Here is a 23,827-nt window from a genome sequence, read left to right as displayed (position 1 = left end):
GAGGTCAGTGGGAAGAACGCCCTATCCCCGCCACGTCATCGAGAAGTTCTAACTGACCCGTATTGTAACCCGTTTTGGGAGTTTTGTAGTTGAGGACCCTGCAGCATTCCACAATTTGGCAGCATGGAAGAAGGAACAAGTGCTGGTCGCGGGCGCATGCGAAGCTACAGATTAGCCTTCAAATTGGAAGTGCTAGAAAAACTTTCGGAACTTCGTGGAAACATCAGTTCCCAGCACGTTTCTTCTCGATTCCTCGCCCGTGCGTCCAGGACCCAGGACTGGATGAAGCAGCAAGAGAAGCTCAACGCGTGCAAGGCTGACAAAGACGTCGCCATCCGAAAGAGAAGAAATGTGACTTCCACTGAGGAGACTGCAAAGAAACGTGCGAAGTATCCTGCCATGGAGGAAGAACTTGCCGCATGGATAGCAGAGGAGCGCAAACAAAGTATGCCTTTGTCAGCATCTCGCATCAAGTTGCGAGCAGAGCAACTTTTGACAGAAACCTCTAGTGGAACGGATTTCAAGGCCAGCAATGGGTGGTTGGGGCGTTTTGTACACAGATACAGCATAGTGAACAGGCCAGTCACCAGTGTGGGGCAAAAGGTGCCAGAAAATGCTGATTTGCTGTGCCAGTCCTTTTATAGCTACCACAATTCAGCTATCAGTGAGATAGAACTTGGGAATATCGGTAACATGGACGAAATGCCGATGTGGTTTGATTTGCCACACAGTAAGACCTACGACTTCAAGGGCGTCAAGCATGTCATATGCAAAACCACCGGGAAAGAGAAGTTAAGGTACACCGTTGTCCTGTCTGCCATGGCAGATGGCACAAAGTTGAAACCGATGATTATATTCAAGGGACTAAAAAATGTGCCAAAAGTTGACTTCCCTAAGGATGTCGTCGTTTCTGTGGCAATGAAGGGCAGTATGACGGCTGAACTCATGAACTGTTACAAGCAGAAAGTGTGGGGTGTCCGACCAGGTGCCTTTTTCAGGCCCCGTTCATTGCTTGTAATGGACAGTGCGCCGTCCCACCTGAAAACCGTGACGAAGTCAAGCTTCAAGCAACATTATAATACACGTTTGTTCATTATTCCTGGCGGAATGACTCCTCTGCTGCAGCCTGCTGATGTTGTGTGGAATAGGATATTCAAGACAGCAATGAAAGAACTTTGGACGGCGTGGCTACGGGACGGCGAGGTTGAATACACAAGGGCCGGAAAGCGCCGTTCCGCTTCATACCTTACTGTCGCACTTTGGGTAAAAGAAGCATGGGGCCGCATTTCCGAAGACGTTATTAAACAGTCCTTTGTAAAGTGCGGACTTGTTGGTGGCATGGAAACCAACGTGCTGCACCATCGTCTGCGCAACACTTTGACATCAAGCTCTGCAGCGCTCGAAGACGACGGAGACCCGACTGGCCTTACAGACGAGGACAGCTGCGATTCTGGTGACGACCAAATCTAAATTAGTGTAGCAGCTGTCGATATTTGTCATTCTATGTCCTGTAATAAATGTTTGGTGCTCGAATTGTCGTTGACCTCGCCTAATCCGGCATGCCGGGATAGACCAGGAGGGCGGATCGTAAAAGCTGGTCTACCTCGCCAAACCCGGCATGCCGGGAAATGAGCGTTAATACGGTATTAGCAAGTCAACCTTCATCTGGCTGATCTTTCATAAACATAAAAGTTTAAACTTAAACTTTTAAACTTAAAGGTTAACATTTCCAGTGTATTTCTATGTCATGGACTTGAAATAAAGTGCAAACTGGAATACTCATGTGTGAAATTAAACACCACCTCAAGGAGCAAAAAAAAAAAAATCCAAACAAGCATCAGGATTTTATATGATGCACATAAGTTTGCAGAGGACATTAACAATTGGATGCCACCAATTTAAACACAAAATAAAAAGCCTTAGTACATACCTGCTTGACAAGAATGTCAAGCATGAGGACGTGACAGCTAAGGAGAAGCTCACTATCGGTCTTCTGGTGCGGAGGTGGAGCGTCTTGGGGAAGGAAGCTGGGTAGAGAGTCGCAGTCGAGGCCCAGGCTCCCCAGCATGGTACCAGTGGTGTCCTGCCTCAGTGGGTGAAAACGTGGTGTAGGGGTGGGCCCATCTTCCCGCGCCACACCGCCGCTCGTTGCTTCCACACCAGCCGCAAACATGGAGAACAGCAGGTTCGTCGGGATGGGGACTTCAAGCAGCGTTAGAACCTACACACGTAAGATTGCAAACCAAAATGTTTGTTAAAACGTGTACGAGCAACTCTCAATTTTATACAAAAACTTGCAGCACATAGGTCTTCATTATAGTGATGTGTGACTGAGTAATTACTTGCAATGCAGTAGTAAAGAGGGAAATTTAGCAGAAATAGAAAATGGAACAGAAACAGTGTTGCACAGAAATTAGAGTAACTAAATGGCGAATTCAAGTGGTCATTTCGTGGCAACACGGCATAGAGCTAAAAAATTGCGTCGTCGGCGCCCACGCTGGATCGCGTGACCAATGCCACCCGAACACGAGTGTCAGGAACCTAGCGATTTTAGTAGCTTGGATCACGCTAGGGGCATTGCAGTCGCTTGTCTATACAGTCGAGCCCGTTTTTAATGCAGCAATTTGGGCTTGTTGGTACATGAACATGATGTTACAAGCACAGCTAAACAGGGACAAAGGGGAGAAGACAACACAGCTATCAATAAAGTTGTTGGAAGTTAGCGCTGTGTTGTCTTCTCCCCTTTGTCCCTCTTTAGCTGCGCTTGTAACATCATACCCGTGTATAACAATATTGACGGGAACGCGAAATCCGATCGTTATATCAGAGTATCGATAAAAACGAGCTTTCACGAAACTGACGCTCGAGATCGCGTCAACAAAGTAGATCGGCACAAGTAGAACGCCGCTGAACATGCGTGTTTGTTGCGAGCAGAAAAGCATTTTATCTAGCTCTAAATTGACACAGCTTGTGTCGAAAGCTTTTCCAAGGACAACATAACCTACGATACCATGTGAGGCTCTGCACCTTTTGAGATCGACGACCTCGTCCATTGCTCGTCATCCAGTGCCGTAGTCATCATCATTCTCAGTATTGGAACTACATTGTCCATCAGAACACGCCTCCCCCACGGGTAATTTGTCGACGCGTGTTTTTGTTGGCGACACGCAACTGTCTGCCAACACACGTCTTGGTACTTCACAACGAGGTTTTGCACCAATACAAAATCCATCGCAACTTCTGGTCGAGCCACAACTCATTCCTCATCAAAACGCACCTCAGAACCGCAGACGCCATCGTGGCATGCAGCAAACCAGAAGACAAAACCAAAGAGCTTGAGGGAGAGAGAACTATGCGGAGAGGGAACAACCTCCTCTACTTCTCGTGAGCCCCTTCCGCCCTTTCAAAGTCACGCGCCTTGCAACGCGTGCATCTAATCCCTGGATGCGCGAACAAACGTGCTGTAGTGTTCTCACTTTAACACTCACAGAGGCTGAGGCTCTTGAAAATGCCACTATAATTTGTTTTCAGTGGAAAGGTTACCGGCCGCTAGGAGAATTCTGATCGATATATGCGAGCGAACGCTTTCGCGGCGATTGTTATATCGATGTCTTCTTTACATGTAGTACTTCAATGGGTGAGCTGACGGGAACAAGCAATTTGATCGTAATATTGGAGTTATCGTTATATCAAAGATCGTAATAAACGGGCTCGACTGTAGTTGGGCAATCCGCTGCCCGGTCGCTTCGAGGCTGGGCGGAAAAAGTGCTAGCTGGCAAATATGTCATGCTGGTTTGAAAGAAGTGGGACGAGCAGCATCCTGCAGTGACAGTGATCATCACAAATTAAAAGCGCTAAAACCAAAGACGAGAAGACGAAGGACTTATACACAGGTTGCATTGTTCGTCTTCCCGTCTTTGGTTTTAGTGTTTGTAATTTGTGATCCTACCAACAGGCCCAATATACTGTATGTGCAGTAACCATGTTCTGGTGTGATGTAGGCGAACACGGTCATATGAAAACTGAGAAAGCGAGGCAGCTGGGTGGTTCCTGCACAGGTGGTAATCTCACCTGGTATTGTGAAACTAAGCTTAAAGATAACGGGAGTTACTGTAAAACCCTTTATTTTCGCGAGCCCATAATTTTCCCGAATTTCGCGAATCGAGCCTTCGCGAATTTAAGGGGCATGCGAAAAATTCTGGCGTAGGTCGAGGCGTGAACGCTAAGTACGACCCAAACAAATTTTATTTACACAGTGGCTTGCCTCTAACATACACAGACTAGTTCACTGCACAAGCTTGCGCAATGCCACATTGCTCAAATGCAGTCCGGGCCATATCGGGCTTGTCACGAAGATACCGCCACGTTTCTATCAGCCACATGGCATGTAGCAGCTTCACAGCCAAAGTCGCCAGGCTTACTTCCGTGTCTTCATCATCATTCATCTGTGCCGCTACGGTGTCTGAATACCAGCCTGTAAACCTTTTCTTCATTTCGGACTTGAACACGCTGTTGAAGTGCACATCTAGCGGCTGCACATGACTTGTGCATCCGGCTGGTACGAACGCGTACACAATGTTATTTTCTTATAGCTTGACGAGCACACTGTCTGTTCGGCGAGCCGCGAACACGTCAAACAAGCACAGTGCCTTAGCGTCCCCGCGTAGCCCAAGCGATTTGCGCTGGGAACCTTTGGGAATCCGATTTTTGTCTTCCAGTCACAACTCGCAATGTATTGACGCAACGTGTAACGTGACATCGGTACCAAAAGCAAAATATATCGGATGTTGCCTTCTTGCCAGTCATTTTGAAGCTTGTGAAGGGCAGCTTGTCTATTAATGCAGTCAGAACAAAGTTGGCATTTGGAATCCCCCGTCACAGACATACGTCTGCATTTCAAAGGTATTGGGAACAAATGGGTTTGTTCAAGGAAGCGTATTTACAAATATACTGTAATTTCACTCATTTCATTCATTTTATTACCCTAAACTAAAATATTTTGAGGAGACAGACTGGACGTCCATGTGCTGTCCATGGAACATCGCTACAGTTGTGACATCTGAGACATAGTTTGGATCCAATCACGAATATCAATGGGACGTACATAGGATGTATCGACGTCTAGGACGTCTGCGACACATTTTGGACGCCTCCAGGATATTTGTGGTTTACTGGGAAGGGACAGTCACATTCAGAAACCCATCTATGAACCTGATACCACTATGTTCAGCATTAACAGACAATCTACCTTGCTAATTTTTTCATCCAAAAAGTGCTTAGATATTAAATAAACAAATTTTAAAGATCAGAGCTACTTTCGCAGCTCCAAAGGCTCTGGCAGCGTGACGTCTCTCCAGTGAGAGAGGGAGAGGACAGCTCTCAGAGGAGAAAGGCACCGTCTAGAAACCCCATAGCTCTGTGAGACACTTGCACGCCCACAGCGTTCCTTTTCTCAAGGTCGCACCCTCATTGGTTCTTAGGGAGTGACATGTTCTTGTTTTCCCAAAGAAAGAATTCACGCATACAGTCGACATCCGGTGTCTGCTCTTGTTATGCATTCTATCAAATAACAGACAAACTATGCCACTCTTTCACGTGGGATTTTCAATACTTAGCAGTGGTCAATGAGGAATAAAGTGACAGTATAGTTTTGAAATCAATCGGAATGGATATGACCGTCCCTTTAATGTATAAGCAAAGAATTTCTGTTAAAAGAAAGTTTTTTGATGCTGCACTGTGGCTTATCTGACAAAATGTTCTCTTCAGAAATTCTTCCCACAGCAGCTGGCAAATAAGAACCCCTTTGTACATGACCCATGCATCTCTCAGGGCAACTGACCTCATTCCCTTCACCTTTCTTCTTCGTCTAATATGGTCAGTGGAGCCCTGGGATTACTAAAGCTCCCTATTGAGTACCTTCCACTCACTCCATTCGAAATCATTTGCTCTTAGCCCAAATCCCATCTTGCGGAGATCAGTCTTGTTTGACAATTACACAGATATCCCAGCGATCTTATTAGAAAGACACATATGGCCCCAGCACGCCAGCACAGCTGCAATCAGGAATGGGAATTATGGATGCAAAGCAGTGACAAAGGTCTCACAGCAACCGGACAAACACATCACGTATTGTACGCTCAAGTTTGCCACTCGGCAGATCTGGTGTGGGAAAATATTTTCAGTGATGTGATACAAGGATATTTTAAAAAGTGCCTAAATGATCCTCTCCCAGGAGGTGACAATGATGCAAGCCTGCCTTTTTCTTTTTTTTTTAGCAGGATGATATCAAGTGCGATGACAGCAGGGCATTCCGAAAATAACAGCAACAACAACTTTATTTCAGGATGGCGGGTATTCCGACATGTATGAGTTCCTACTGGAAATCAGTGTGTACAAGTAACAGCATGTCTCACTTGTGGTTTGTGTGGGCATGTCCATTATATTTAGCGTGACGTACCTCCGGCGTACTAGACATGGCTTACGTGTAAGAAATGTCGCCACAACTGCAAAAGGAGCTGCCATGTGGCTCATCCAGTGTGTGATATTACGGTATGATCTGATGCTTGACATCTTTGGCATGCCACTCCTGCTCAGCTAAACAGCACTCAAAACTTTGTGCTGCAAAGACACTGGGCTGGTTTGCGGGCAAGCGTTGGTTTTGGATCCAGCAATGGTGCCAGAATATGCTAGTGAATTGGCGGAAGGCAGTAACCATCTAGTGGTGAACCGTGGCCCAATGTAGAATATTGTACTGAAGACAAAAATTTCTGTGCAGCGTGCTATTTCTGGGCAGCGTGAAGCTGGATGTTGGGATATCCTGGAGATAACGAGTTTTGTCCATTATATGTACGCACACATGTTCAAGTGAGGGAAAGAAGGAGTTCTCTGAGACATCCGAAAGATATTGATAGGAACGTTAAGCGGACAAGGGAGGGACGATTTATGGACATTTCTTCCAGCTAATGCTCCTAATGAAGCAGGCATAACATATTCTTAATTTTAAAGTACACATGCTATATTACTAATGTGAATAATTTAATTAATCAAACGAAATTGTTGGACTACATTAAATTAATGAGTAACACAGTAAATGCTACGCCCAGAACCTCGTGGGCTTCTCCAACAGGAAAGCTGCTCAATTTCTCGGCTCTCATCGTTCGTTGTTCGCTCTGTGTCGATTCGCTGACGTGCTGTGCGCACTTGCCAAGTTCGAATATTCCAGACCACTATGTTGGTACTTTGATGTTTCCGAAAAAGGAAAGGCGCGTCTATAGGGTACAAAAACTGTAGTGGAGGGGGATTATACTCTCACAGCTACCATCACTTTTTCTTGTCAGTTATGTTTCGAAATTGATGAAATTCCTGATTCTGGTTTCAGTCACGGATTGCTGTCTCTGAATTCTTAACTGTCTATCCACAATAACGGTGCAAAAAATTCTAGTTTGACTGTCATATCAAACGCTTGAATCTCACAGACAAAAAAAAAGAGATGTCAGGAGCAAGCAGCACAGAACACTGCATGCCTGTCAGACGTCCCTGAGAGCTCCTTTCTCCACTTGGAACTGTGAGCGTACATATACATGTCAGACGAAACTCGTTATCCCCAGGATATTCCAACATCCAGTTTCAGACGTACATCGGATATCCTTAGGACTGCCACGTTGTAAAGCGAGCTTTACCTAAAGAACGTATGCGTTAGGTGAAGCCGACCTGCGGACTTGATGACGGCGGCGCCTCTGTCAGTGTACGGTGACGAAATGTCGCTTCGGGAAATAGAAGCTGATGTTATCAGGCAGAGCTGGAAGCGCGTTACGAAAGTGTCGACAAATTCTTCCAGGCTATTATTGCTCAGTAAAGTTTATTTTGAAGCGAAATTCGTTTTTGCGGGCTGCTCGACTATTTGGACTTTAGCGCGATCCCTGCCAAGTCCGAAAAATTGGACGGCGACTGTATATGTAATTAAGAGAAAGATTCTATGAAATTAAAGAATACCGAAGGTAACCGCAGGTTATACCAGAGGTAATTAAATGTTATTAAAGGTAATTAATGCCAATTAAAGGGGAACTGAGAGTAATTAAGGAAAGCAAACATAATTAATGGTAATTAAGAGAATTCAAGATTACCTCATGTAATTTGCAGTTACCTAGTGTAATTAAATAGTAATTACAGGGTAATTGAAAGTGTCAAACCGGAAATAAAGCATTGACTGGAGGTGGACAACCGGAAGTCCGGTTTAGACTGGACGTGGACAACTGGAAGTTGGGTTTAAACCGGAAGTGGACTAGAAACGGCGGTTAATGCTAACGCGTTTCTCTCGCATTTACCACTAAATTGCCAGTTTCTTTTTGTTTATTTGTTTGTTTGCATGGAATGACACCACTTAGGTTGAGATGGTAGCGGCCACCTAAAGTATAATGTAATTGTACATGGCATGTGGGTATACTTAGAACATAGGTTACCCTACCTGTAACCAGTACAGTGCTTGTTCTTGTACCTGGGCAGTTGTGTTCTCGAAACGGACCGTGAGAAAGCCATACATTTGCTTGACATTGAAGCCCAAGGGGCTCAGGTCAGGGTCTAAGATTTTGCTACAATTTAAAGGGGAAAATGAGAAGGGGTTACACGTGTAACAGGAAAGCACTTAATTGCAACAGCATATGAGGACATGCTTCCACTTACCTGAGGAGGATCTTGAGCTCAGAGAGTTCTTCTTCTGGAATTTCAAAACGGAATGCCTCCATCCAGTGTGGCATGATATATTCCCAAACCTGGAAAATGAAGGGCTGTTATAATACAGAGGGTCCCTTGCCTCATAACGTATGACCTCTCTGTTGATGATGTCGTACGGCACGAGGCAAAGAAGTGTCTTGAAACCTTCCTTAATCTGATCTGTCTGGCAGGGCCAGCTATCCCTGCAGAAAGAAAAGGAAGCAGAGAATGTTATTTGACCCTCGACCTATTCAGCAATAGGTATTAGAAGCAAGTGTGGACAACTTACCAGTGCCCACCAACTTGAGCATATTCTGCAGGATGAGGCAGGAGACAGGACACAAACACATCAAAATGGGTCCGTACGATGTCCATCAGCCACCCGTGGATATACTGCAAGGACGGGTCATGGGGCATAAGATGCATAGCAGGTTTACTTCATGTTTAGTGCGTTTGTAACAAATTCTGGCATCTGACAGCACATAGTGTTCACAAAGTTTGCTGTCAGTGTTTGTTTGCATGCTCTGTTGTGTCCCTTAATCATCCTTACATTAAACCAGGGGTTCTGAAACTGGGCTCTGCGGCACCCAAGGGTTCCGCGGGCAGTTACCGCATATTGGATGCACTCACATATTGAACACACCCCCAACTTGAGCACCAAAATGCTGGTACTTTTTTGTTCCCCGCACATTAAACACACTGTATGACCCGATCCTCTCGCGCAGCGCCAGCCACCCAGCCAGCGTGTCATGCTCGCATGGCCGCTCGTATTGCGCACTCAACAAGATGGAGCGCCTGGTGCCAGAGTGATGAACGACAAATGCGACGGACATCAAGGAGTATTTCGTCCACACTTGGTAGGACGGAAAACCATTTAATGTGGGAGAATTGTGATGTTCAATTCCAGGGAGATCCCAGTGGATATCTCAGAATAAATTACGATGATGAGGCAGAATTGCGGCGTTCGATTCCTCAGTGACAATACTCCGAAGCAGTGATGGCCAGTAGTTAACTACATGTAGTTAAACTACTAGTTAAATTACCTGATTGTAGTTAAAAAGTAGTTATGAACTACTTACAGAAATGTAGTGTGCAACTACTAGTTAAACTACTATTTCGAGTAGTTAACTACAGTAGTTAGGTTACTGCAAGCGCCAACTACTTCCGACTTTGCCGCAAGCTTTACGGCACGATTGTGCTTCAGACTTTTGCCTTGAGCTACTTGTTTGGTGAGAACAGAGGTGCAGAGCAACTGTGCCGTGGATGTGTACTAAATCTTCACTTTCACCACTGCTCGTGATTCATACTGAGGTGTCCAAGGACACTATAGAATGGGATTGGTGTTGATGGACAACGTGAAGTAGTTACAGATGTAGTTAAGATACATTGCAGTAGTTAAAGAAGTAGTTTTAACTACCTTCCCTGAAAAGTAGTTGAACTAGTAGTTAAACTACTCCATTGCAAAGTAGTTAGTAGTTATAGTTAAACTACTGTAGAAGTAGTTAGTGGCCATCACTGCTCCGAAGTACAACTTATTCAATGACTCTGAGTATGAACAAAACATGTGTCCAGCAATACCTCAGTCTTGAGCCTCTCCAAAGCATTCCCAGTCTGATCTGCGAACACAAAAGAGGATGTTCACATCTTTTTGTGATCTCTAGTATTTTCGCACCAGACAAGACAACTGTAGTAGAATGTGTGACTTACCATCTGGCAAGCAAGCAGTGTAATGAAACCATTGAAACAGCATGCCTAAAAGGCGTCCTAGAGTCTCCTAGAAATTGAGTGTTTCTTTAGACCAAAGATCACAGCTGCGATGTGGTAGCAAAGGCAGTTACCATTGCATATAACACCTCAGTGAGTCCATTAACTAGTTTCTGCCACAATTCCTGTTATCATGTGGAAGCACTATGTGCACACACGCATTACTATTGTCATTGTCATCTGCATCTCGCAACGAGACTGAACAGAATGTTCTCGACAGGTATGCCGACGCCATATTACCAATTCGTAGCAGGTCTTTAACAGTGCTCCATTAAATCTATTTTCCAAATGTTTACAAATCAGAAGTGCGATGAAGCTACTCCATGTTCAACTGCCATGAGTAAAAAGAAAAACATTTTTTTCAGTTGTACTCGCCAAGACGTGCAGTTGAAGAACCGAGTAGCGGAGAACCAGCGGAGGTTCACGAATCGCGACTGCGCCCCACCCACTTGACCAAGTCATTCCGTTGAAGAACGAACAATGGCAAGCAATGATATGAAGTTGAAGTCGTCAGCCGAGGACAATTCTGAGGATGTGGTGGAGATGCTGGTATGAGTGCTTTGGCAAACAACTCTTCGAGAGGCTTGTGACACCAACATCCATGCAAGTGGCCCCAAATGATGCGGTGGCAGTATGTGCATTCACTGGACTGGAGGGTGATATCGCCACTAACAAGTGGCTCGTGGAATTCAAGCAAACAGCAGAATTGTCAAGATGGAGCGACTAGGAAAAAATTACTGCGGTGAAGCTCTCAGGACCCGTGCCTGACTAGCAGCAATCCACTGGTGGAGCCTACAAAATGTGGTTGTATTGGAAAGCTGCATTCTGTGACACTCATGTTCATCCGCCGTCGAAGACTCAACAGTGGAGACTCGTGGAGCAATGAGTTCAACAAAAAGACGAGCCTCGTGAAACCTACGTTCCTGTGAAGGAAAAGCTGTGTGTGTGCCTGGAGGTGACTTTAGAGGAGACGAAGGAAGAAATTGTCACGGGACCAGTGTCTAGATAACTGAGCTGTGCTATGAGGAATCCACCTCACTGTTCCCTTAAAGGGACCATGAAACGATATTTGACAAGCCCACAAACATTTTTAATTAGTTTCCCTGTAATAAAGCATTCACTCTGTGAAATATGAAGTTGAAAATCGTACAAATAGTGAAAATATTCTATATTTACCACAGGCGCGAACGGCGGATGCTACGGCCCGCCTCCGAGGCGAACTGACTGTGATATCATACACAGAACATGTTGCCTATTCGCGGACGGGCTTTTGCGAGCAAACTGCGAAATTTTCAAACAAGCTTGCATACTTCATCATGAAATATGTTTTAATTTCACTTGGAGACAAGACTGTAACTAACCGTTTCCACAGAATCCTACGAGAAATGTAATATAGCCGTCGACTGTCAGCATGGTTACCGGAGCACGTTTTCCCCTTTGAACTTCTTCTTCGTCGGAACATATCTTCGTCGGTGACATTTTACGAGGTGCTGCGTACCGAACGATCCATAGACGCTGTGTGTGTCGCATAACCTCTTCCTCCATTGCTGATAATTTGCCTTTCGCCATATTTTAAGTGATTTCGACGGGAGATATACAACGCCGTCGTTGTCCAAACCGAAACCATGCACCCACGTGGTCCGGCAGGGTGTGTCTTCCTCGTCGTTCACAGTTGGCTGAGAGGATTGGATGGCGATGACGTAAGCCCACTTCGAAGGCATATATCCAGCGGTCACGCCCTGCTATTTTTGTCTGACAACTGCGCCCCCGTTGTACTGAATACACTTAAAAGTCGATGTGTGTACGATAGTGATGGATCATGCGAACGGTTTCCTACAGAGTACTCGGAATTCTCGAAAATCATTTCATGGTCCCTTTAATGACTTCCTGCGGAACATTAACAGCTATGAATGCTTTGAGAAGAACCATGACGTGAAATTAGTTTCTGATCGAAAACGCAAAGAAGGGAGGCCCACACATTTTTCGAAGACAGTTGAGCCGTCGTCATGAGCGGACAATGAGACCCCCAAGCAGGTTGGAGCACGAGGACCTAAACGTATTAACTGTCAGGAAAATGGACACTTCGTGGAACCAGACGGCCACCAAAGCACTCTTAAGAGTTTGTGATCAATTAACCGACTCCGGCGAGCCAGTAAGGCAGAATGGCCGAGTGTTATAATGCGGAAAGGCTATGTGTGCGCATGCATTACCGTTGTCATCTGCATCTCGTGATGAGACAAGAGAGAACATTCTCGATATGGTGTGCTGATGCTATATTACTAACCGTGCGTGTCTTTAACACTGCTCCATTAAACGTATTTTCCAAACATTTACATACCTGTGGCGTGTTGTCTTCCGGAGTGCAGAGTCCAACGAGCAGCCACACGCCATAGCGGCTGAGCAGTTGGCGTTCTTCTTGAGCAAGACACTCGTTTGACTCTTCTGGGCCATCCGATAGGCCTCCTCCACTTCCTCCGCTAGACCGTGGGTGCCGCTCACTAGTCGACTCTTTGCTGTCTCTAGAACTCTTCTCATTTGTGGGTTGGGCTTCCTTCAGAAGGCTATAGAATCAGTGTCAAAGTATCACATCAACAAGGGTGTTTGAGAGAGATACGAATGAAAGATGTCGCAAAAAATAAATGAGGGCTAGTGCAGGTGGCCAAAGTTAGCTTTGCTTAGTTCAGAAAACACTTCTCGAGACCTGAAATTTGTACCACGGTGGCCACTGTTTATAGCAATCCACCATATCAGAAAATACAAGGACAATGCTTTGTGCTTCTGGGAATCACGTTTTTGTTTGTTGATATTGCTTACAGTAAATTACCAGGCACAGCAAATCTCTGCAGAACTCCTGTGAGCTCTGCTTTGAACTATCCATGTGGTATAAACCAGTCAGAACCACATCATATTATTTGCACCAGCTCCCGTTGCATAGTGGTTAGAATGACTGCTTTCCACGCCGAAACTGCGAGGTAATACCGGCTCGAATCGTGGCACTGGCTGTGCTGTCTGAGGTTTACCCTGGGTTTTCTGGCAGACTTTCCAGACGAATGTCAGCACAGTTCCCCCTGAAGTTGGCCCAGTACACATACTAAGCCCCCTGTCTCCCACTCCTTCATACTGTTCTCGTCTGTACGCCGCTCATAGCCAAAGTTGTTAAAATGGAATTTTTTAAAAAACAGTTATAGCGTAGTTCTGTATGCCCTTGAAGATTGCGGTTCGTATGTGCCTTAATTCGCGGTGCAACAGGAAATGACTCAAGGTTATGCCCTAATATTGTACGATTAAATGACATCTCAAGTGCTGAAATTGCTATTGGAATATACTGTAAACATGTTTTTATTCCCGATGTATTAATTTTCACGAATCACGTATTCAGTCATTTGCGAAGTTATTCACGAGTATTTAATTTCGCGCTTCCAGGGCTGATTCCTTTCGCGGGATAAATGTCAAGCTGTGTTCACAAGTACAGTTTTTCACGGTATTTTAGCGGTCGCGAAATTCGCTAAAATTAATACATCGTGAATAAAAATACTGTAAGCAGGACAGTAGAGGCAGGATAGGAGGGCAAGAGACCGTTTACTGAGCGACGCTCAATATTCGAAAGCGGCGGGTGCTAACCCAACGATAGCGAAGCGGCTGCCCGTTGCTCGTCTTCTTCACATCTCCCCCGGGGCAAAGAGGGAGCCATCCTGGCGATCGCTCCGGTGTTTGGGGACGGGAGGACACACGGTTTTAGCCGGGAGACGTGGATGACGTCGGAGCCGCGGTGTCGGGCGTCGGGCGGGGAGTGCACAGGCTCAACGGCGTAATTGACATCAGAAACCCGCTGCACGATTCTGTAAGGGCCGGTGTAGCGGCATGAAAATTTGGGGGAGAATCCGGGCTTCCGTCGAGGTACCCAAAGCCAGACCAGATCGCCAACTTTGTGAGACACAACACGGTGCGTCTCATCGTAGCGCTGTTTCGCTGCAGCTTGGGAGTCGTAGGTACGGCAGCGGGCGATTTGACGGCATTCCTCGGAGCATGAGGTCGCCTCTTCAAGTGTCGGGTTGTTGGCGCTACAAGGGGGATACGGAAACATGGTGTCGATGGTACAAACGGGGTTTCGGCCGTAAAGGAGGTAAAATGGGCTGTAGCGTGTCGTGGACTGGACCGCCGTATTGTAAGCGAACGTGATGTAAGGGAGAATGGCATCCCAATTGTCATGTTGCGCCGACACATAAAAGGCGATCATGTCGGCGAGAGTGCGGTTGAAACGTTCTGTGAGACCGTTCGTCTGAGGATGGTAAGCGGTGGTAGGCTTGTGGACGACCGCGCAGGCACGGAAGATGTCGCGCAGTAAAGTGGCGAGGAAGGAGCGACCACGGTCGCTGATGAGGACGCGAGGGGCGCCGTGGCGAAGTAGAATGTGAGATATGAAAAAGGCAGCTATTTCCTGAGATGTACCAGAAGCGAGGGCTGCAGTCTCGACATACCGTGTGCTGTGGTCGATTGCAACGATTACCCAACGCTTTCCAGTAGACGATGTGGGAAGAGGACCAAACAAGTCGAGACCGATGCGATCAAAAGGTAGTTGCGGCGGCTCAAGAGGATGAAGGAGGCCAGGGCTAGGAGAGGGCGCAGGCTTCTGCTGTTGGCAAGCCAAGCAGGAGTTCACGTAGCTCAGTACAGTGGAATACATGCGGGGCCAGAAATACCGCTGACGGACGCGCTGGTATGTTTTGTAAAAGCCAAGGTGGCCCGCGGTGGCATCGTCGTGTAAAGCGCGAAGGATGCGCGCACGGAGCGTCCGAGGAACCGCTAATAGCAAGCGCTGGCCGTCCGGGCAATAGTTCTTTTTGTACAAGACGCCGTCCGACAAAACAAAGTTCCGAGCCCTCTTGAGAAGTTTCTTGTCAGATGAGGCGCCTTGACCGTCCAGAAGAGTTATTAAGGAAGAAAGGTTGGGGTCCTTCAGTTGTTCATGACGCAGAGAGCGGGCATCGTAGGACGTGAAAGGGCACACAGAGGCCACGCACGCAGTCGGTGATTCCGGAGGATCTGCAGTAGCATTCCTCAGGAGGGGACAGCGGGACAGGGCGTCGGCATCACAATGTTTCCTCCCGGATTTGAACTTGATGGTGATATCATACTCCTGAAGACGGAGAACCCAGCGGCCGAGTCGTCCAGATGGATCCCGCAATGAGTGGAGCCAGCATAACGCGTGATGGTCCGTCACGACATCGAAGGGTCTACCATAAATATATGGGCGGAAGTGGCAAACGGCCCAGACGATCGCAAGACATTCTTTGTCAGTGGTGGAATAGTTCTGCTCAGCTTTCGTAAGGGTGCGGCTGGCGAACGCCACGGCGTGTTCCATCGGAGCTCCAGGCAGGCGTTGTGCAAGCACGGCCCCGATACCCACGCCGCTGGCGTCTGTATGGATCTCGGTGGGAGCGGACGGATCAAAATGGCGGAGAACAGGTGCGGAGGTCAACGTGGATTTGAGGCGTTCGAAGGCTTCCGTGCAGGCCTCTGACCACAAGAAGGGCGCGTCCTTGGAGAGTAAGGTGGTTAACGGGGCTGCTAGGGCGGCGAAACCACGAACAAAACGTCGGAAATAAGAGCAAAGTCCAATGAAACTGCGAAGCTCCTTGAGAGTCTTGGGTGCCGGAAATTCAGAAACAGCTTTGATCTTCTCGGGATCGGGGGAAATGCCCTCGTGGGAGACAACGTGGCCTAATACCTTGATTTGACGGTAGGCGAAATGGCATTTTTTGTGGTTGAGTTGCAGACCGGCGGCGACGAAGCAGTCGAATACAGCTTGAAGACGCTGGAGGTGGGTGGGAAAGTCTTTGGAGTATACAACTACATCGTCCAAGTAGCAGAGACAGATGTTCCATCGCAAGCCTCGGAGCACCGTATCCATCATTCGCTCAAAGGTAGCTGGGGCGTTGGATAGGCCGAAGGGCATGACGCGGAACTCGTACAAGCCGTCGGGAGTGGTAAACGCGGTCTTTTCGATATCGGATGGTTCCATCGGTATTTGCCAGTAGCCTGACCGGAGATCGAGGGAAGAGAAATACGTAGTGCCTTGAAGTGAATCCAGTGCGTCGTCAATGCGAGGCATGGGGTAGACGTCCCGGCGGGTAATTTTGTTAAGGCGACGATAGTCAACGCAGAAGCGAATGGAACCATCCTTTTTGGTGACAAGTACCACTGGAGACGCCCAAGGGCTGGAAGATGGCTGTATGACTCCTTTAGCTAACATGTCCTGGACTTCCTTTTCAATGACTCGCCGCTCGGAAGCAGACACGCGGTAAGGTCTCTGTCGGACTGGCCGAGAATCTCCGGTGTCGATAGAATGCGTAACACCCCTGGCAACTCCTTGCCATGGCCGGCCGATGTCAAAGAGCGAAACATAGTCGTGAAGAAGGCGGAGCATATCGGGGCGGTGACATTCCTCGAGGTCGGTAGATATCATTTTGTTTAGAGCGCTGGAGTCGGTGGCCGATAGGGGGGGCGGTGGGTCGTCGTTGGCGGCGAGCAGAGGCGTAACGGCAGGAGAACTGGGCGAGTCGAGCAATGCGGCAACGAACCCAGCCGGCAGCCAAACAGGCGCTCCCAATGTATTGGTGATGGGAATACAGGTTTCTCCATCCTTGATAGTGGACAAAGTACACGGTGCAATAAGGCCTTTGCGAGCGAGGGGTGCGGGTTGAGGAATGACGAGAACTTCGGATGGGTATCCGCGAGTACCAGGAGGCGTTGCGAGGGGGACAAATGAGGTAGCGCGTGCGGGAAGCGAAGTGTCTTGAACAACGTGGAGCTTGAAGGGCGGCGACTGTTCCGAAGTAGAAGCGCTGTAGGAGGGTAACTCGGCAAGCAGTACGTGTTCTCCGGCGCAGTCAATGAGAGCAGCATTCTCATGAAGGAAATCCCAACCCAATATGATGTCATTACAGCAAGAAGGAAGTACCGTGAACTCAACCGGATAATGAACCTCATGAACTGTGAGACGTGCAGTGCATTGTCCAATAGGTAGGAGGAGGTCGTTGCAGGCCGACTTAAGTATGCCACCTGCAAATGGCGTAATTACTTTGCGCAAACGACGAGAAAATGGCAAGGACATCACGGAACAAACGGCTCCCGTATCAACAAGGGCGTGCACAGATACTCCGTCAATAGTTACGACGACGATGTTTCGAGGAGGAGTGTCAGTGGGGGGTGAACGCGCAGCCTGCCCTCCTCGGTCTATGACCGCGCCTACCGGTTTCCCTGTGAGGCAGGGGACTGGTGGGAAATAGACCGTCGCTGTGGTGAGCGGCTCATGGCGGGAGACGGCGAACGACGTCGGGGAGGAGGCGAGCGTGTCCGGGGATTAGGATCATCGATGTAATAGCCGTCCGTTCGGTAGGGAGAGGTTGGTGGAAAGTTGGCCGGAAACTGACGACCACGAAAAGAGAAAGGGGCAAATGGCTCCTGGAGCGTCTCGGCGTCCCGTCTGCGACGACGACAGAATCTCGCTATGTGGCCACGTATTCCACAGTAAAAACAGGTGCGGGAATCCAGAGCACGAGGCGGCCGGTATGCAACAGCGGCGCACGCGTGGTCGCACGTAGGGGCCACTGGAGCACAGGGAGGAGGGCCATCACAGGTCGTTTGGGGCGACGTACGACGCACCATATCAGCGTAAGTGGGCTTGGGGGCCGGCGTAGACGGAAGGCTGAGGACTGACGCCACCTCCTGACGTACAATATCGTGCAGAGGCGATGGTAGAACAGGGGGCACCGGCGTGTGAAGTTGCAGCCGGTCTGGCGTTGGATCGACTGAATAGCGATGAACCTCGGCAAGTTCTTCGCGGATGATATCGCGTATCATGGCCCGTAAGTTGTCCTGGAACAGAGGGTCAGCATATGACACTGTTGCGCTCGCCGGTGCCGGAAGGATATGCTGGATGCGGGAGCTGCGGGCATCCTGTAGCTGACGGCATAGTTGAACGGCATCTTCCACGGTCGCTGGCGATTTCGTGACGAGCAGTTGAAATGCGTCTTCCGCAATACCGCGCATGATGTGCTTGATCTTGTCTGAGTCGGGCATATGCGGGTCGACCTTGGAACACAAGCATAACACGTCTTCGATGTAGGACGTGTATGATTCTTGGGAGTGCTGCATTCGCTGCGAGAGTTTGTGCTGGGCGTCCGCTTTCTTGTATGCCGGGCGGCCGAACAGCTCCCGAGCGCGTTGGCAGAACACAGGCCAGGTGGCAAGATCAGCTTCGTGGTTCAGGAACCAAGTTTTCGCGAGGTCGGTAAGATAGAACGCGACATTGGTGATTTTCATGGTGTCATCCCACAGGTTGTGTTTGCTCACGCGGTCGAAAGCGGCTAGCCAGTCCTCTATGTCACAAGAGTCAGCCCCAGAAAAGAATGGAGGATCGCGTTGGCGGAGCGCAGGGGCGGGCCGAGGAGAGGAGGATGGCTGGGCATCCCCAGCAGGAGGAGAAGATCTCTCAGCATGATTTTGTAGCATGGCGACTGCTCGCAAAACTCGTCCGGAGCGAAGTTCCAGGTCAGTCAGTAGGCGAGGGAAGCAACGATAAAATCGTCTCGAGGATGGGAGCGGCCGCACCTCCACCAAATGTAAGCAGGACAGTAGAGGCAGGATAGGAGGGCAAGAGACCGTTTACTGAGCGACGCTCAATATTCGAAAGCGGCGGGTGCTAACCCAACGATAGCGAAGCGGCTGCCCGTTGCTCGTCTTCTTCACAATACGTTTCCGGTATAACAAAATATGACAATGGTTATGTTAATTGAATATGTGAATACTGACAGAAAATATTTTGCAAGATGTAGTAGTCTGTGTAGTACATGTAGCAACATTAGAAAGTATTCTACGTATTTGTTATTATTCAAATAACAACGTGGGCTCAGCGAACACCGAAATGCAATGATCGCTAAACAAGCTACAGTCAAACTCCTTTATAACGAACTTCAGGAGACCGCAGAAAATCTTCATTGCAAAGGTAACTTTGTTAAAACAGATGTTTCAAAGGAAAAATTCCTTACAATTCTAGAAATCTTGTTTATTGGTAGAATTTCGTTGCTCTGATCAAAACGCACCTCAGACATTCAACCTGCAATAGACGTGGGACCTTATCTGTGTTTTGACCTTTTTACCCCCCTCGCAACGATAAACCGTGAAGCTGCGTGACGAAAACAGCGACCAGAACACGTGGAGGGAACATATCAGGACAGCTTCTGGCAACATTACATGTCACCATTCCGTAAGTCGGCTTCACGTAACGCCTGTGTGCTTTAGGAGAAGCTCGCTTTACGAGCGCTCGACTCACGGGTTGAAAGCACGTGCTGGGCCTTTTGAATCATCTCGCGAATTTCGGCAACATCGGCCAAAAACGAAGACATAAGGCATTACGACCGGCCCCTTTCACTGACAGTAATGAAAAATGAACAGTCACTGCCTATTTTCTTGCCTCAATTTTTGTTCTGGTTTCTTTTGATACGAATTTTTTCCGCGACTATCATTGCGTTTGCTGACCAAAAGCGAAGGAGGCTCCGCCTCCTGGATGCCGGCCAATAGGAGGACGCGGAGGGCAGGCACTTCCCAAGCCTCTATTCTCGCCTAAAAGATGGCGCAGCATTACTGTTATTCCACGTGTCGGACCTCATACGCTCCATACAGCCTGCCCACAAGAAGCAGGACGCACAGCGGAGGTTCACGAATCGCGACTGCGCCCCACCCACTTGACCAAGTCATCCGGTTGGACAAATGCCAGGAGGATGAACATCTGTTCTCACTCCCTGCCTTTTATGACACCCGCGGAACCATCATATGTGGTGCCGAGGACTGATCTCGGCGGGATAACCTGGTCTTCTACAATCTGCCCGATAATCCACAGGAGTCCTGGGAGGGTTCTCAAACGGCTGTAATCAGTTTCCTCCATGATTCGCTTAATTTTGACTTGGAAAGCGACGCTATTGCTCGCCCGCACAGAATAGGGAGATTCTCTGAAAGCAAAGCGAGACCAGTTGTGGTAAAATTCTCCTCATTCAAAATAAAAAATAAAATATTGAAATCGAAGCCGCGGTCAGGTACAAACAGCATATCTATAACTGAGGACTTCTCAGTGGCAACATGCACGGCTAGGAAGAGCCTTGTTGAGCACGGACGATCGCTCGAGGTTCCGTTCCATCTAAACTACAACAAGCTTCACGTGGGTGACAAGTGCTTCTTTTACGATACTGTACGGGAGAGTGTGAGGCAACTGGACAGCTCTAGTGCAAAGAGAGTGAAGGACCCTTCCACTGAACGTACAAACGTTAATGAAGAACAGAAAGAGACTACGAACGCCGCAAACGCTGCTAAAAGAGCGCCCACAGTTGACACCTCGATCGTAGAGCAACCGACCAGGGTGACGTGGATTTCAACGTAACCGTACGATATCTGTTCTTTTTGCTAATATACGCAGTTTGCTAAAGAAACGCGACGAGTTAAGCCATTTCGTCAATACCTGTGATGCGGATATTGTATTGCTGACTGAAACATGGTTGTCCGCAAAAATTCCGAACAATTAATTGTTTCTGGGTGTTAGAACATATAATGTGTACCGTGTTGACAGAGGATGTAGGGTTGGTGGGGGTGTGCTTATTGCCATAACAAGTGAACTTGAATCCTGCGTTGTTGATGTAGCCTGTGAACTTGAAATTGTCAGGGCAAAAGTGGCGTGTGGTTATCGCAGAGCCATTCTTGGTATCTGTTATCGGCCACCGTCGTCGATCCCTACATTTGTCAGTAATTTACATGATGTAATCAACATTGTTATTGTTCGTTATCCTGGTATACCAGTTTTCCTTTTGGGCGACTTTAACTTTGCTAATATTTTGTGGTCAGTCGCACCACCTTGCATTGTGCCATTCTCATCAGACAGTTACGGTTTCCTCAACATCTGTACCAAATTTAACTTCGTTCAGTTTGTTAATGTACCAACCAGAGTCACGCCTGCAACTTCATCCATACTTGATTTAGTGTTGACAACTGAACCTGACCTTGTATCATCACTTACTTGCTTTGAAGGCCTAAGTGATCATTGTATGATTCATTTCACTCTTAACACTTTTATTGAACCACAGGCCACAAGAAAATTCCACAAGATAATTCGGGATTTTGCGAAAGCAAACTATGACGCCATTAACAACCGGCTTGCTAACATTTCTGGATAACTTCCTGGACGGTTTTGAGAATCTCTCGATTCATGTCAACTGGTCCATGTTTGTAAATGAAACCCAGCACCTTGTCAACGACCACATTCTACTTCGTCGTATCAAATCATCACCCTGCTCGCCGTGGTTGAGTAGAGGGCTGTGTAGATTACGGAACAAAAACAAGCGTCTCTACCGCACAGCTCGATTGTATAACTCATGTTCCCGCTGGGCTGCTTATCGGCAAGCGGAAAGTGAATACAAAACAATGTTTAACGACACCAAGTCCTCCTTTTTTTCGAAATACTCTTCCAACAATGCTTACATCTAACCCGAAGAAATTTGGGAATACTTTTCAAAATGTGGCTAACCCCAATAATTTTAAACTTCAGCTGCCCAGCGGCGAAACCGGTCTTCCCCCATGAATGTGTTGACCATTTCAATGAGGTTTTTCAGCAAAGTGTTTTCTAGTTGTATTCCTGACTCCGCCGATCTTGTACCCCAGTCGTAACTTTACACCTATGAACCCGATAGACATCAGTGTCCCTGGCATCGTCTAAATAATCGAGTCTCTGAAGATATCTTCATCATGTGGTGCTGACAACATTAACTCAAAGTTCTTAAAAAATATCAAGATGTACAGTTCAATCATCCTGTCCAAACTCTTCGAGCAGTCATTGTCAAGCGGTAACCTGCCTAACGACTGGAAGATTGGAAAGATGGTTCCAATCCATAAATCAGGCAATAAATCTCTCACTGGTAATTATAGGCCGATATCACTAACTAGCATATCTTGCAAGATCTTGGAACATATAATATCTAAATATCTCGCAGAGCATCTAGACAGCCATGGTTTCTTTTCGCCTAGCCAGCATGGGTTTCGCAAATCATTTTCTTGCGTAACACAACTCATTTCGCTCACACATGACTTACACACCCATTTGGATCGTGGATCACAGGCATATTGCATCTTTCTAGATTTTTCAAAAGAATTTGACAAAGTACCTCATTTTCTTACTTCTTCGCAAACTACGCGCCCTTAATCTTGACCACCAGATACTAACATAGTTAGAGTCATTACTTTCCAATCGCACCCAGTATGTAATAGCCAATGGGCATGCTTCTTGTCGCCTTCCGGTCACTTCCGATGTTCCGCAAGGTTCGGTCCTCGGCCGACTTTTACTTTTAATATATGTTAATGACCTCCCACACTCCCTGTCTTCACCTGTCCATCTTTTCACTGATGATTGCATGATATATCGAGAAATTAATAAAAGCGCTGATACAGCTACTTTGCAGTCTGATCTATCACGGATGTTCGCTTGGTGTAGGCACTGGGGAATGGAACTTAACCTTAGCAAGTGTAAATACATGTCCATTTCTCGTCAACGCATCAGTTCCACGCGTTCCTACCACATTACCAATTTTCAGCTAGAGTCCGTCTCAGCATACAAATACCTAGGTATAGTATTAACAACCGATCTCTCTTGGAAATCTCACATTGAATACGTCACAAATAACGCAAACCGCACTCTTGGATACATTCGGAGAAATTTTCCAATGTGCCCTGTTAACCTAAAGTTAACACTATATAAAACCCTTGTCCGACCAAAATTAGAATACGCGCATCCGTCTGGAATCCCGATCACTCCACTTTAGTAGCTGAATTAGAAGCGAGTCAAAATCGTGCAGCTCGTTTCATTTTATCAAACTACAACCGCACAGCTAGCATATCCTCCATGAAGACCTCGCTGTCATTAGAACCGTTATCAACACGTAGAAAAATTGCTAGATTATCTCTTTTCTATGCCATTTATTTCCATAACACTACCTTAAAGGAACAGTTGCTTTCCTCACCACCATACATCTCATCTCGCATTGACCATCAATTCAAGATAGGAGTCCCGCATTGTTGTACTAATTCTTTTCAGAGTTCTTTCGTACCACATACGAGTAAGGATTGGAACTGCCTTCCATCGTCTGCCTTTTGTATTAATCCTAATTACTTTCATAGGATCATTGTAAACCATGTGTAACCACTCCCCTCTGTAATGCTATGCCTTGAGGGTATAAATAAATAAATAAATATACGAGGGTTGTTCTGAAAGTAATGCCTATTTGCCATTTTCTCAGAAACTGCTCGTCAATTAACA

General features: G+C 47.2%; 1 protein-coding gene across 1 annotated transcript in view; it reads right to left on the bottom strand.

Moving 5' to 3' along the window:
• The window catches only part of LOC135396678 (protein unc-79 homolog), a 206,547-nt gene that overhangs the window by 129,504 nt on the left and 53,216 nt on the right, over nucleotides 1-23,827 (bottom strand). Inside the window, exons 13-20 of the mRNA XM_064627777.1 lie at nucleotides 12,812-13,034; nucleotides 10,417-10,483; nucleotides 10,288-10,325; nucleotides 8,999-9,102; nucleotides 8,825-8,912; nucleotides 8,680-8,768; nucleotides 8,465-8,588; nucleotides 1,931-2,221 (exon numbers count right to left, since the gene is read on the bottom strand). Coding sequence (XP_064483847.1) covers nucleotides 1,931-2,221; nucleotides 8,465-8,588; nucleotides 8,680-8,768; nucleotides 8,825-8,912; nucleotides 8,999-9,102; nucleotides 10,288-10,325; nucleotides 10,417-10,483; nucleotides 12,812-13,034 — 1,024 coding nt within the window. The remainder of the gene's footprint in view (nucleotides 1-1,930; nucleotides 2,222-8,464; nucleotides 8,589-8,679; nucleotides 8,769-8,824; nucleotides 8,913-8,998; nucleotides 9,103-10,287; nucleotides 10,326-10,416; nucleotides 10,484-12,811; nucleotides 13,035-23,827) is intronic.

Source organism: Ornithodoros turicata, chromosome 6, assembly GCF_037126465.1.
Source record: "Ornithodoros turicata isolate Travis chromosome 6, ASM3712646v1, whole genome shotgun sequence".
NCBI classification, from domain to species: domain Eukaryota; kingdom Metazoa; phylum Arthropoda; class Arachnida; order Ixodida; family Argasidae; genus Ornithodoros; species Ornithodoros turicata.
Note: the sequence above shows the minus strand (reverse complement) of the source record. Positions and strands in the feature narration are given on the sequence as shown.